At 35.0% G+C, this 13,135-nt stretch overlaps 1 protein-coding gene across 2 annotated transcripts in view; it reads left to right on the top strand.

Moving 5' to 3' along the window:
* The window catches only part of PIK3R4 (phosphoinositide-3-kinase regulatory subunit 4), a 71,139-nt gene that overhangs the window by 28,615 nt on the left and 29,389 nt on the right, over positions 1-13,135 (top strand). For both annotated transcript variants that reach the window (XM_038570822.1, XM_038570821.1), the window contains exons 8-10: positions 1,539-1,684; positions 4,063-4,266; positions 11,016-11,217. In XM_038570822.1, coding sequence (XP_038426750.1) covers positions 1,539-1,684; positions 4,063-4,266; positions 11,016-11,217 — 552 coding nt within the window. The remainder of the gene's footprint in view (positions 1-1,538; positions 1,685-4,062; positions 4,267-11,015; positions 11,218-13,135) is intronic.

Raw genomic sequence — 13,135 nt, 5'->3', positions numbered from 1 at the left:
TGTTCTGGGTAATGGCAGAAGCATGAGACAGCAAGCCTATCCATATAGCACATTTCAGGGCTCTGTTAGTGTTATGTCTGCTAATATCCCATTGGCCAGAGCAGGTTGATACGACTGAGCTAAAGGCCAGAGGTAGAGAAGTACCCTTTGTATATCATGAGCGCAAGGCAAAGAGTGCGATCGTGTAATAGAGATAATGTAAAAAATTGGGACTAATAACTCAGGCTCATACAGTGTCTAACACCTGCCAGGTCATTTTTAGCTACTTTTTGGAGATTTTTCAATATTTTTCCAGTCCTCATTTTGCCTGTTGTCAAAGGAAAGCTACCAACCCTTCCTTGTTGTATCAGAGGGCTGCTTTGTGCTTATGAAGTAAAACCTTCTCCATGTGTAATTAAAAGAATTGGAAATGGGAGAACTTTGGAAACAGAAACTTTGAACAAATTTTTTCTCTGTCCCTTTTTATATAAGTGATACTGGCATATGACAGTGTTCTTATTTCCCTGTCACCCAAAATTTCTTATAAAATTAATATCCTCTAAATGCCAATGTTTTTGCATACTCACAACAAATGTGTGTGTGTGTGTATATATATATATATATATTTTTTTTTAATTTTTATTTATTTATGATAGTCACACACAGAGAGAGCGAGAGAGGCAGAGACACAGGCAGAGGGAGAAGCAGGCTCCATGCACCGGGAGCCCGACGTGGGATTCGATCCTGGGTCTCCAGGATCACGCCCTGGGCCAAAGGAAGGTGCCAAACCGCTGCGCCACCCAGGGATCCCTATATATATATTTCTTTTGAAAGTTCTTTTCTAAATAAGTTTAAAAGTTTGAATTTTATTCTAAATCTTTGATTAGTTGAAGTCACTGATTTTTGAGTATAATACACAAGATAGTTAAAAGGAGTGAAAAGGCATTTATTTACTTTTCTTGCATATTTCATTGTTTTTAGTTTTTTAATGATTTTATTTGTGAGAGATTGAGCAGAGAGAGAGAGAGAGAGATAGAGAGGGAGCTTGAGTGGAGGTGAGGGGCAGAGGGAGAGGCACAAGCAGACTCTCTGTTGAGCAGGGAGCCTGATGCAGGGCTTGATCCCAGGACGCCGAGATCATGACCTGAGCTGAAGGCAGATGCTTAACTGACTGAGCCACCCAGGTGCCCCTAATCTTATATTTTAAATTCTTTAAGCATGGCCATCATATTTTCTGCCTTTAGTTTCTATTCATAATGCCTTGTGAATGAATTCATGATGATGTATTAGATTTGATCAAACCTTTTCATTAAAAAGAATGTCAGGTAAGTGGCTCCTTTTATTTTTTTACGGTATTATTGCCGATATTTATGATAGGGTCTATATAATATTAGTATGTTGAGTTGAGTTTATGCTATAGAATAATTGAGTATGTGAAGGCAGCTGATAACATTGTGGTATATCAGTTGTGTTTTAAAAGTGAACATTTGTTTATACTAGTAGTTTAAAACTATTTGTGGGCATGGTTTAAATCCATACCTTTTTCTTTTCTTATTTAGCCCCATTTCTGTGTCATCCCAATCTATGGATACGCTATGGTGCCGTAGGATTTATCACAGTGGTAGCTCATCAAATAAGTACAGCTGATGTATATTGCAAACTGATGCCTTACCTTGAGCCATATATTACTCAACCAATAATACAGGTATGCTTATTCCAACTTGGAGTCAATCTTTTCTCCAAATAGTACCTCTTAAAAAAAAGGTTTAGAAAGTCCTATTTTTATTTAAAATTTTAAAGATTTAAGTTAGCTATAGCATTTTCACATTCCTTTAAGCTAGTTAATGTTAATGGAACAAACAGTATGGAAGGTGAGAAAAGTTCAAGAGACTTATGTTATATATCATGTTATGCATAATATAGCACTCAATAGTTCATACTTTATTTTCTTATGTGCAGTGTTGTAAAACATGTGCTGTTAAAGTGAAATATAGTGGAAATGTGCTCTGCTTTTATTGTAAAAAAGTATAACTGATTTTAGCCCAAGTCAGCATTTATAATAAATTGGAAAAAGCCTTTTACAGATGTTCATTTTTTGGACCACCAGCTGGTTCTGATTTCTTTCCTTATCTTTTTCTTTTTTTTTTTTTAAAAAAGCTTAATCTTTTAAGATCTAATTTAATCTTTTAAAAAAATCTAATGACTTGTGCCCCCCTCCTCTCTTCCCACCCAGTATAGCACTAGATGATAAATTTCAGGTTTTTGGTTTGTATAAAGCAGTTATTTACCTTATTTACCCAACTTGTCAGCATTTACATCCTTTATCTCCTGGAAAGCTCTAAATTGAGTGAACTGTTGAGAGATGATACTGTTAAAATATTCTGAAATACTCTATATGTTACTAAAAATCTATTTCCCTTTGCAAATTCACATGCTTCTAGCTTCTGCTATGTTTATATCTCAATGTATTTTCCCTTTGGTACATTGGAAAACATCTTGGATATATTCTGGAAATGAGGCTTTGGCTCATTTCCACCCTTTTCCCCATATATTCATCCTTTTCTGGGGATCATCATTATTTCATAGTTTGTAGAATTTTTCTCTCAGCAAATTATATGTATGTGTATGTGTGTATATGTATATTTATGAAAGATATTACTAGCAAATATGCCTTTTTATTTAATTAATTAATTTTTAAACAGCTTATGTATTTAAGTAGTATGTCTGTACCCAGTATAGGGCTCGAACTCATGACCCTAAGATCATGAGTCACATGCTCTTCCAACTGAGCCAGCCAGGCACCCCAACCCTTTTTTCTTTTAAAGTTTAATAAAGTTTTCTTGGATCCTTTGTCTTCCTTTCAAAAGATTCTTCTACTTTTGACTACTTATTTCATGTAGAAGTTTATTAACTCTTTTATAACACAATGTGGAGAAAGTATCCATGGGAATTAAAAACTACATTTGTAATAACTTCATGGTGGTTTAATAAATCTGACATTAAAAAAGAATCTGACATTAAGTGGTTTTTGTTGTTAGAAATCTGCACCACTCTCTTTGTTTCCTTAGGAATATATATATATTATATATGTATAATATATATATCTGTGTAAATTCATATATATGTATATTACATATAATATATATTTTTTGCTTTTTTTCATTGCTTTATTTTTTGAAAGGTCAGGATTGGGAGTTGAGAGGCTAGTTATCCATATGCTTCATAAATCTTACCTTTCTACGGTTTGAATTAGACAAAAGATACCTTTTTATGCTGGTTTTCACTGGCCAGCTTATCAGGTAGTTAAATGTCTAAAGAAAATGCTCTTCTCTTGGTTGCTGTTAGTATGTTCATCCTTTTTATTATATATGCATTGACAAGGAGGATATTCTTTTGGATAATGAAAGATATCATGAACTCTATGGAGAAAGCAATGTTTCTTTAGAAGGGGTTGAAGCTACTGGGGAACGTGATGACTGCTGGGCAGCCCTGTGACTGTTGAGCATCTTTTCTCTGTCAGTACCTGTTGGCTGTTAGGCCTGTGAGCCACAGGTAGTTTTTTGATCTAGGAGGTCATCTGACATTTTGGCATCCAGACAAAGTCTGTTATTTTAAAAATTTTTCTAGCCTGGTGTATGCTATTATTCTTCTAGTATGGAAGACACAGATGCGTACTCACATGCTAGCTACATTATGTAAAGAAAAACTTTGGCTCTTTTTTTTAAAAGATTTTATTTCTTCTTGAGAGACACACAGAGAGAAGCAGAGACATAGGCAGAGGGAGAAGCAGGCTCCCTGTGGGGAGCCTGATGCAGGACTTGATCCCAGGACCCTGAGATCATGACCTGAGCTGAAGGTGGATGCTCAACCACTTAGCCACCCAGGTGCCCTGAAAATCCTTGGCTCTTAAAGGTCACTAGTATTCTTTTTTCTTCTAAGCAAAAATTGCAGATGTTAGTATCTCCCATTTTCTTAGAAAATGAATATCTATGTTAACTTTACACAGGTTGTATATACTGAATATGAAAATAACTGTACTATATGTTCTATCTTTGGCTGATTCTTTTTATTTTTTTAATATAGATTGAAAGGAAACTTGTTCTACTCAGTGTTTTAAAAGAGCCAGTAAGTCGGTCTATATTTGATTATGCTTTGAGGTCTAAAGATATTACTAGTTTGTTCAGACATCTTCACATGCGCCAGAAGAAACGAAATGGATCTCTTCCTGACTGCCCTCCACCAGAGGATCCTGCCATAGCACAGCTTCTGAAGAAATTACTCTCACAGGTTGTATCACCTTTCTGAAATCTTAATTTAAACACAGATTTCATAAAAACATTCAAGTATCCATTTAGTTATGAAAATATTTTGGGTCGATTAGGCTGTATCATAACAAATGAGTAAATAAAGCTGCAAATATATACATTTGCCTTGGCATTTAGGAGATACTAGGATGGTGATAAGACATTGGTTTGAGCTAAATAAGGAATCGTGGTAGACTATCAAGTTTCTTTTGTGATTATTGTCTATATAAATAAGGTGGAGAGTAGATGTAACTTTAAATTTGAGTAATATTCTTGATTCAATTCCATATTTTGCCAAAAAATAATTAAAGAAATTCAATTAGAAGAAACATTGCAAAGCACAGATGCAGGATGGAAAGATCCTGGTTTATTTCAGTCCAAATTTAGAGAGTTCTCACTAATGTCTTTAGGACATTTTGGTTAAGAGAATTTGTCAATCATGTCTTGTGTAATAAGAAGATGAGAAAATGTTTCAGTTGGTAGAGAGAATTTGATGTTTGAGGTTATAAATCCTTTCTTGTATTGTACCAGTCACTGAATATCCAGTGCTGTTTCATGTTCATATGTTGGTTTGGGTGAAGGAAGAACCATTTTGGTTCTTCTGGGTCTCAATTTGCCTGGAGGTTAGAGCTGCCTCTGAATGTCTCTTCTTAGCTGGTGGTTCTGTTTCCTATATTTTAGAAGTCTTAATTTGATATGACTTGAATCACCAAAGAGGTTTTTCTTCAGGTTTTCTTTTAACCTTGGCTCATACATTAGATGTATATTATATTTTAGAAAGCAATTTATGGAAAACTGGATATTGAATCACATTTTTCTGTTGTTTCTCTTGAGTAATCCTTATCAAAAAGATTTCAGCATGCAGTTAAAACCACCTCAATTTAGTTGTTTCTTTGAGTTTAGATGGTGGTTCTTTGTATTTTTCTGTCCTACAAATTCTGTATATTAAATTAAAACCTTTTATACTAAAACTTAGTTGTAAGTCATTAGTTACTTGGGCCACTCTAGCTCCTGGTTCTTGCTTTTCACCTTGCTGTGGGTATAGGTTTTGTCATTGCCATGTGTAAAAGGAGGGAGGGGGAAGGAGCAGTTTCCAGTGCTTTTTACTTTCTGCTTCCTCCTGTTCTCCTAAACCCTTCTACCATCTCTGCTTCCACAGCCAGCCGTCATTCTTGTGTACCATGATGAAATCAGTAAAACTTACTGACTCATAGTCCTCTGAAATGTTAGTGTTTGATATATTCATTTCTCTGTCATTTGTACCCTCATTTGAATGAGTGGGGAAAGAGGACCAGGTTTTCCCTGGTTTTATGTTGTTTCTTAACAACAGTTTCAGAAAACAGCTTCAAAGCTGACATTGGAACCTTAAACCCGTCTGACTCTAAAGCCCGTACTCCTTCACCATGCCATCTTGCCTCAAAATAAAGGACAAGGAGCAAAGGCTGAGAGGCTTGCTTAAGATTTTTATGGACTTAGGAAGAGTTCATGTGCAGTTCATCTCCTCTGACCCCTCCAACACCTTTTGTCTGCCTTCACTTCTTTTTGTTTCTTCCACTACCTGAGTTTCTTGGGATTACTTGCAGAGGCTTGCAGTCAGGGGCAGCTTTGGAGTTAGGAATTGAGTCCCTGTTCCTAATGTCAGAGATACAGAGGGAAGGATGCTTTTAGCCTCTGCAAATGGGAATTTTGAATATTACTACAAAATATTTTTTAATGGGGGTTTTACAGTGCTCTTTTGTAAGGACTGCACTTGAGACACATCATGGGTAAAATAGTTTGATTGGTATGTAGACACAAGGTGTAAAATTGAAAAGATATTGGAAGGTGTAAAATTGAAAAGATATGTTAGGTTTCCTGCAATCTCTGATCCCCAGTCACCAAGTTTCTTTCTCTGTTGATTGTGAATTTTATGTTGTTAGAGTGCTGAATTCCTTTATATAGTGTCAGGTTATTGTGTTGTACAGTTAGTTGAAATCAATTTGACCCTTTTAACCTTGCTTTTTTTTTTTTTAATTTTAAATCCAGTATAGTTAACGTACAATATTATTTTAGTTTCAGGTATAAAGTATAGTGACTCAGCAATTCTATACATTATCCACTGCTTATCAAAATAAGTGTACTCTTAATTTCCTTTACCTATTTCACCCTCTGCCTCCCACCTCCCCTCTGGTAGCCATCAGTTCTCTGTGGTTAAGAGTCTATTTTTTTATTTGTCTCTCTTTTTTATATGCTCATTTGTTTTATTTCTTAAAGTACAGATATGAGTGAAATCATATGGGATTTGTCTTTCTCTGACTGGCTCTTTTCACTTTGCATTACATTCTTCAGATCTGTCCATGTTCCAAATGATGAGATTTCATTCTTTTTTTTTTTTAATTTCATTTTTTTTAATGGCTGAGTAATACTCCTGTGTGTGTGTGTGTGTGTGTGTGTGTACACATATATACTACATCTTCTTTGTCCATTCATCAATCAGTGGACACTTGGACTGCTTCTAAATTTTGACTCTTGTAAATAATGCTGCAACAATATATGCAATGCATATATCTTTTTGAATTCGTGTTTTATAGTTGGGTAAGTATTGAGTAGTGGAATTACTGGATCATATGGGTAGTTCTGTTTTTAACTTTTTGAGGAACTCCCATACTGTTTTCCACAGTGGCTATGTCAGTTTGCATTCCTACCAACAGTGCATGAAGGTTCCCTTTTTCCGTATTCTTGTCAATACTTATTATTTCTTGTCTTTTTTGTTTTAGCCATTCAAACTGGTGTGACGTGATATCTCAGTAGTTTTGATTTGCATTTCCTTGATGATGAGTGATATTGAGCATCTTTTCATGTGTTTGTTGGCCATCCGTATGTCTTCTTTGGAAAAATGTTAATATTTTTGTGTTGAGTTGTGCAAGTTCTTTATATATTTTAGATACTAACCCCTTATTGGATATATCATTTGCAAATATTTATTCACATTCATTTAGGTTGTCTTTTTGTTTTGTTGATGGTTTCCTTTGCTATGCAAAAGCTTTTTACTTTCGTGTAATCCTAGTAGTTTATATTTGCTTGAGAAGACATATCTAGAAAAATGTTTCTATGGCTCCTGTCAAAGAAATTATTGCCTATGTTCTCTAGAAGTTTTATTGTTTCAGGTCTCAAATTTAGGTCTTTATTTTGAGTTTACTTTTGTGTATGGTGTAAGGAAGTGGTCTGGTTTATTTTTTTGCATGTAGTTGTCAAGTTTTCCCAACCCCATTTATTGAAGAGACTTTTTCCATTTTATATTTTTGCCTTCTTGTAATAGATGAATTGACCATATAAGCATGGATTTATTTCTTGGTTCTTTATTATGTTTCATTGACCTATGTGTCTGTTTCATATTGTTTTGATTACTACAGCTTTATAGTATATCTTGAATTCTGGGATTGTGATACTTTCAGCTTTGTTCTTCTTTCTCAAGATTGCTTTGGCTACTTGGGTCTTTTGTGTTCCCATACAAATTTTAGTATTATTCGTTTTAGTTCTGTGAATAATATTGTTGGTATTGTGATAGGGATTACCTTGAATACAGATTGCTGTAGATTGCTTTGGGTAGTATGGACATTTTAACAGTATTAATTCTTCCAATCCATTTGTTGTCTTCAATTTCTTTCATTGATGTTGTATAGTTTTCAGAGAATAGGTTGTTCACCTCCTTGGGTAAGTTCATACCTAGGCATTTTATTCTTTTTGGTCCAATTTTAAATGGAATTGTTTTCTTAATTTCTTTTTCTGATGCTCTGTTATTAGTATATAGAAATGAAACAAATTTCTGTGTATTAATTTTGTATCCTGCAACTTACTGAGCTCATTTATCACTACTGATAGTGTTTTGGTGGAGTCTTGAAGATTTTCTCTGTATAGTATCATCTTACCTGCAAATAGTGACGGTTTTACTTATTCCTTTCCAATTTGGATGCCTTTTATTTCTTTTTTATGTCCAATTGCTATAGCTCAGACTTTCATTACTTTGTTGAATAAAAAGTATGAGAGTGGAAAAAAAAAAGTATGAGAGTGGATATCCTTGTTTTGTACCTGATCTTAGTGGAAAAACTCTAAGTTTTCACCATTGAGTGTGATACAGCTGTGGGTTTCTCATCTAAGGCCTGTATTACGTTTGATGTATGTTCCTGCTAAGACATTTTGCGGGAGTTTTTATCATGAACGGATGTTGTATCTTATTAACAGCTGTTGAGATGATCATAGAATTTTTGTCCCTCATTTTGTTAATGTATTACATTGAGTTGCAAATACTGAACCATCATTGCATCCCCTGGAATAAATCCCCCTTGCTAATGGTGAATGATTTTTAAAAATGTATTGTTGAAATCATTTTGCTAATATTTTGTTGAGGATTTTTAAAAAAAATATTTGATTTATTCATGAGAGACACAGAAACAGAGAGGCGGGGAGACACAGGCAGAGGGAGAAGCAGGCTCCATGCAGGGAGCCCTATGTGGGAGTGGATCCTGGGTCTCCAGGATCATGCCTTAGGCTGAAGGTGGCGCTAAACTTTTGAGTCACCCGGGCTGCCCTGTTTAGGATTTTTATATGTATGTTCATCAGAGATTTTGGTCTGTAGTTCTCCTTTTTTGGGGTATCTTTGGGTTTTGGTATCATCCCCATTGAATGAATTTGGAAGTTTCCGTTCCTCTTCTATTTTTTGGAATAGTTTGAGAAGAGTAGAATTCACCTGTGAAGCCCTCTAATCCTGGACTTTTGTTTGTTGTGTTTTGATTACTGATTCAATTTTATTTCTAATAGTTGGTCCATTCCAATTTTCTATTTTTAATATGTTAAATGGACTTTTATTATAAAAACACATAAATATAAACATAAATAACAGTAATATAAATATTCTAGAAGTCTGGATTTTGTTAGCTGATACTATATTTTTGCATTTAGGTTCATAAATGATTTGTTCTTCAATTTTCCTTTCTTGTAATGTCCTTTAGGTACATATACCAAATACTAAAGGAAAAATCCTGGTTTATGATCTTTTCTTGAAATTACTCCTATTTCTTAACAGTTCACATACATCTTTTCTGTTTAGGCACGATTCCTAGTAACGTCAGTGTGCAATGTTCTGATTTAGGTATGTGTCATATGGGAGTCTGGGAACTCTAATATGACTGTTACTGTTAAAAAAAATACATCCCCATGGTACATTTCTAACATTTTTTACTGAGGTGATTCGCATACAAAAACAATTCACATTTTCATCATCCTGGAAAGAAACCTCCTGCCCATTAGCAGTTATTTCCCATTTACTTCTCCCTCCAGCCCCTGGCAACCACTAAATCTGCTTTCAGTTTCTAGGATTTTCCCTATCTTGGATGTTTCTTATAATTGGTACTAAACAATATGTGGCATTTTTGTGTCTTAATTTCTTTCACTTAGCAAAATATTTTCAAGGTTGCTCCATGTTATGGCATATATTAATACTTCAGTACTTTTTATGGTTCTTATGACGACCTTCCTTGTGTGACTAAGATGGAGACCTCTCTCTTATGAACTAAAATGTTGTCTAACAAAACATACAGAACTCTTATTGCAGCTGTAAAATTGTCTATGTTAAGCAAATATTAGGGAAGTAAAAATAAAGAATTTCAGGCGAATATTGGAAATAAATTCAGTCAGGGATCCCTATGATTATTGTACGTTAGTGCAATTTTATCGTTTCTTAGTTTTCTCACTTTCTAGGGTTTGTTTGTGTTCTTTTGTGACTATGGGTTGTGAATATTATTTTAAACTCCAGTGGGATCTAGCTTAAGGCATCAGGAATTGTATTTTATTAATTTTTTTCCCATTGGCACAATAAAATAATTCTAGAGGATTCTGTGGACGGTTTGAAAGTTAAGAAGAAATGCAGAACTATTCCGTTTACCAGAATATTTGTTTCACGTTGAATTATTTAATTATTCAGTATTTATTGGCTGTCAGTTTCACGTGTTCCTAAGTGTCTTAGGTGGATTAACTTATTAAATTTCAAAATAGCCAAAAAAATAAAATAAAAATTGAAAATAGCCTTATAAGACAGGTGCTAATAATTATCCTCATTTTCTAGGTAAATTAGTAGAGGTTTAGAAAATTGGGTAACTTGCCCAAGGTTACACATGTAATAAGTAATAGAGCCTAAATGTACATAGGGAATCTGACTTTAATTATACTGTTTTCCTAGGGTGTGTTGCTTGCATTTGCAATTTAGCTAGCATGTAGCAATTTCTGAAGTATGTAGAATGTTTTATGTCTCATTTAATATTCTCAACAAATCTAGGACCGGGGTTGAAGTAGGTATGCTTTCTTTTACTTAATTTGTATTTCTAGAATTTTTGTTTAGATAGTAAATGTTTTTTCAGAGTTGCATATTAAAGATATACTAGATACCAGGCACTGTATTAAGTTCTTTGGAAGTTTCAAAGACGAATTCTACTGAATGCTCCCATTTAGAAAGAAAGTTAAGGCATAAATTATGGTACAAAATAGAAAGTGCCACAATAAAGGGTTGTTCTGGGAGATCAGAGTAGTGAGATGTTCTGTATTGATACTTTCTTTTTCTCTTGCCTTCGCTTGCTTTATTTTAGCATTCTAACTCTTAAAATTTTAAAGTAGTGGTTTGATCCTTCAGTTATTAGTCATTCCAAGACCTGTTATTACTTTTGAAAATAATCTAGAACTTATGGTTTTATTTGATTTTAGGGAATGACAGAAGAAGAAGAAGATAAACTTTTGGCACTGAAAGACTTCATGATGAAATCTAACAAAGCAAAGGCCAATATAGTTGACCAGAGCCATCTTCATGATAGTAGTCAGAAAGGTGTAATTGACTTAGCAGCATTAGGTATAACTGGGAGACAAGTTGATCTCGTTAAAACCAAACAGGAACCTGATGACAAACGAGGTTAGTATGTTTTGTGTGTGTGTGTGTGTGTGTGTATTTGTGTTCAGCTGCTTATTATTTACCTCATAAGGCTAGTTGTAGCTAATTAGTAGTTAAATAAAATGACATTTTCCAGATACAGAACTTTCAAGTACTGTGGGTTACTCCATTATTTAGCAGGAAAATTTGGGGGAGGAGAAGTGGAAAATTGAATCAACAGTTAAAAGATTATGTAACTTGTTGGGATACTTGGGTGGCTCAGCGGGTGAGCATCTGCCTTTGGCTCAGGGTGTGATCCTGGGATCTGGGATCGAGTCCTGCATTGGCTTCCCTGCAGGGAGCTTGCTTCTCCCTCTGCCTGCTGCTTCTTTCTCTCTCTCTCTCTGTATCTCATGAATAAATAAAGCTTAGAAAAAAAAAAGGATTATGTAGCTTGTCAAAATCTTGGCTCTTTGTGTCAGAATCAGGATTCAAACCAAAGTTTGACTCCAAACCTCTACTCTTAATGAAATCATGGTGCCTTTATGTATATGTATGATTAAGGATGAAATCCTGTTTTTTAATCCTTCAAACAGCAACCCAAGGTTAATAGTCTATGTTAAAATGAGATAGTTATCTAGTTTGTTTTATTTTATTTTTTTTTTTTTTTCTTTTTTTTTTTTCTAGTTTGTTTTAGTAGGTAATGCCTAGTGAATTGGAAAGAACAGTTAATGAAAGACAAAGGAATAGGCACCAGAGAAGACTTAATCACTTGAAGTCTCAAGATTTAGAACTGTGAGCTCTGTGACAAGGAAGTTGACTTGGACTGTGAGGTTTTTAAGTTCTTATGTGTTTTTCCTTTAACCCTTTCTGGAGATGTACTTATTTCCAAGTACATGCCTTTAAAAACCACTCTATTCTAATGCCAGATTATAAGGGCAGTTGAATTATATTTAAAATAAACCTCTACTGCCAAACTTGGGATAAAGTATTTGAAACTTAATTATCAGTGGTTTACATTGATAATAAGTAAAGTACTGATACAGATTATAATAAAAACATAAGCATCTCAAAAGAAAAATTTTGAAGGATTTGAACTTAGAGATGATAGAAGAATAAAAATGCATGTTTGAAAAGGTGAATAAATGCAAAACAGTGAGATCCCATTTTCTGCTTATGTGATTAGCAAAGGCTGATGATACCTATTGTTAGTAAGGGTGTAGGGAAATAGGCATTTTCTTTCTTTTTTTTTTTTTTAAGATTTTATTTATTTATACATGAGAGGGATCCCTGGGTGGCGCAGCGGTTTAGCGCCTGTCTTTGGCCCAGGGCGCGATCCTGGAGACCCGGGATCGAATCCCACGTCGGGCTCCCGGTGCATGGAGCCTGCTCCTCCCTCTGCCTGTGTCTCTGCCTCTCTCTCTCTCTGTGTGACTATCATAAATAAATAAAAATTTAAAAAATTAAAAAAAAAGAAATGTTTTATTTATACATGAGAGACACACACAGAGAGAGAGGCAGAGACACAGGCAGAGGGAGAAGCAGGCTCCATGGGGGGAGCCTGACGTGGGGCTTGATCCCAGGTCTCCAGGATCAGGCCCTGGGCTGAAGGCAGTGGTAAACCACTGAGCCACCAGGGCTGCCTGGAAATAGGCATTTTCATACACTGTTGATGAGATTATAAGTTGAACATACTCTTTTTAAAAAGGAGTATCCTGGGATCCCTGGGTGGCTCAGTGGTTTGGCACCTGCCTTTGACCCAGGGCGAGATCTTGGAGTCCTGGGATCAAGTTCCGCATCGGGCTCCAGGCATGAAGCCTGCTTCTCCCTCTGCCTGTCTCTCTCTCTCTCTCTCGTAAATCAATCAATCAATCTTCTAAAAAAAAAAAAAAAAGAGTATCCTTACTCTTTGAGGCACCATTTTCAATTCTGGAAATTTCTCCCAAGAATATTGACAGAC

This window comes from Canis lupus, chromosome 23 (genome assembly GCF_011100685.1).
Source record: "Canis lupus familiaris isolate Mischka breed German Shepherd chromosome 23, alternate assembly UU_Cfam_GSD_1.0, whole genome shotgun sequence".
Taxonomy (NCBI): domain Eukaryota; kingdom Metazoa; phylum Chordata; class Mammalia; order Carnivora; family Canidae; genus Canis; species Canis lupus.
Note: the sequence above shows the minus strand (reverse complement) of the source record. Positions and strands in the feature narration are given on the sequence as shown.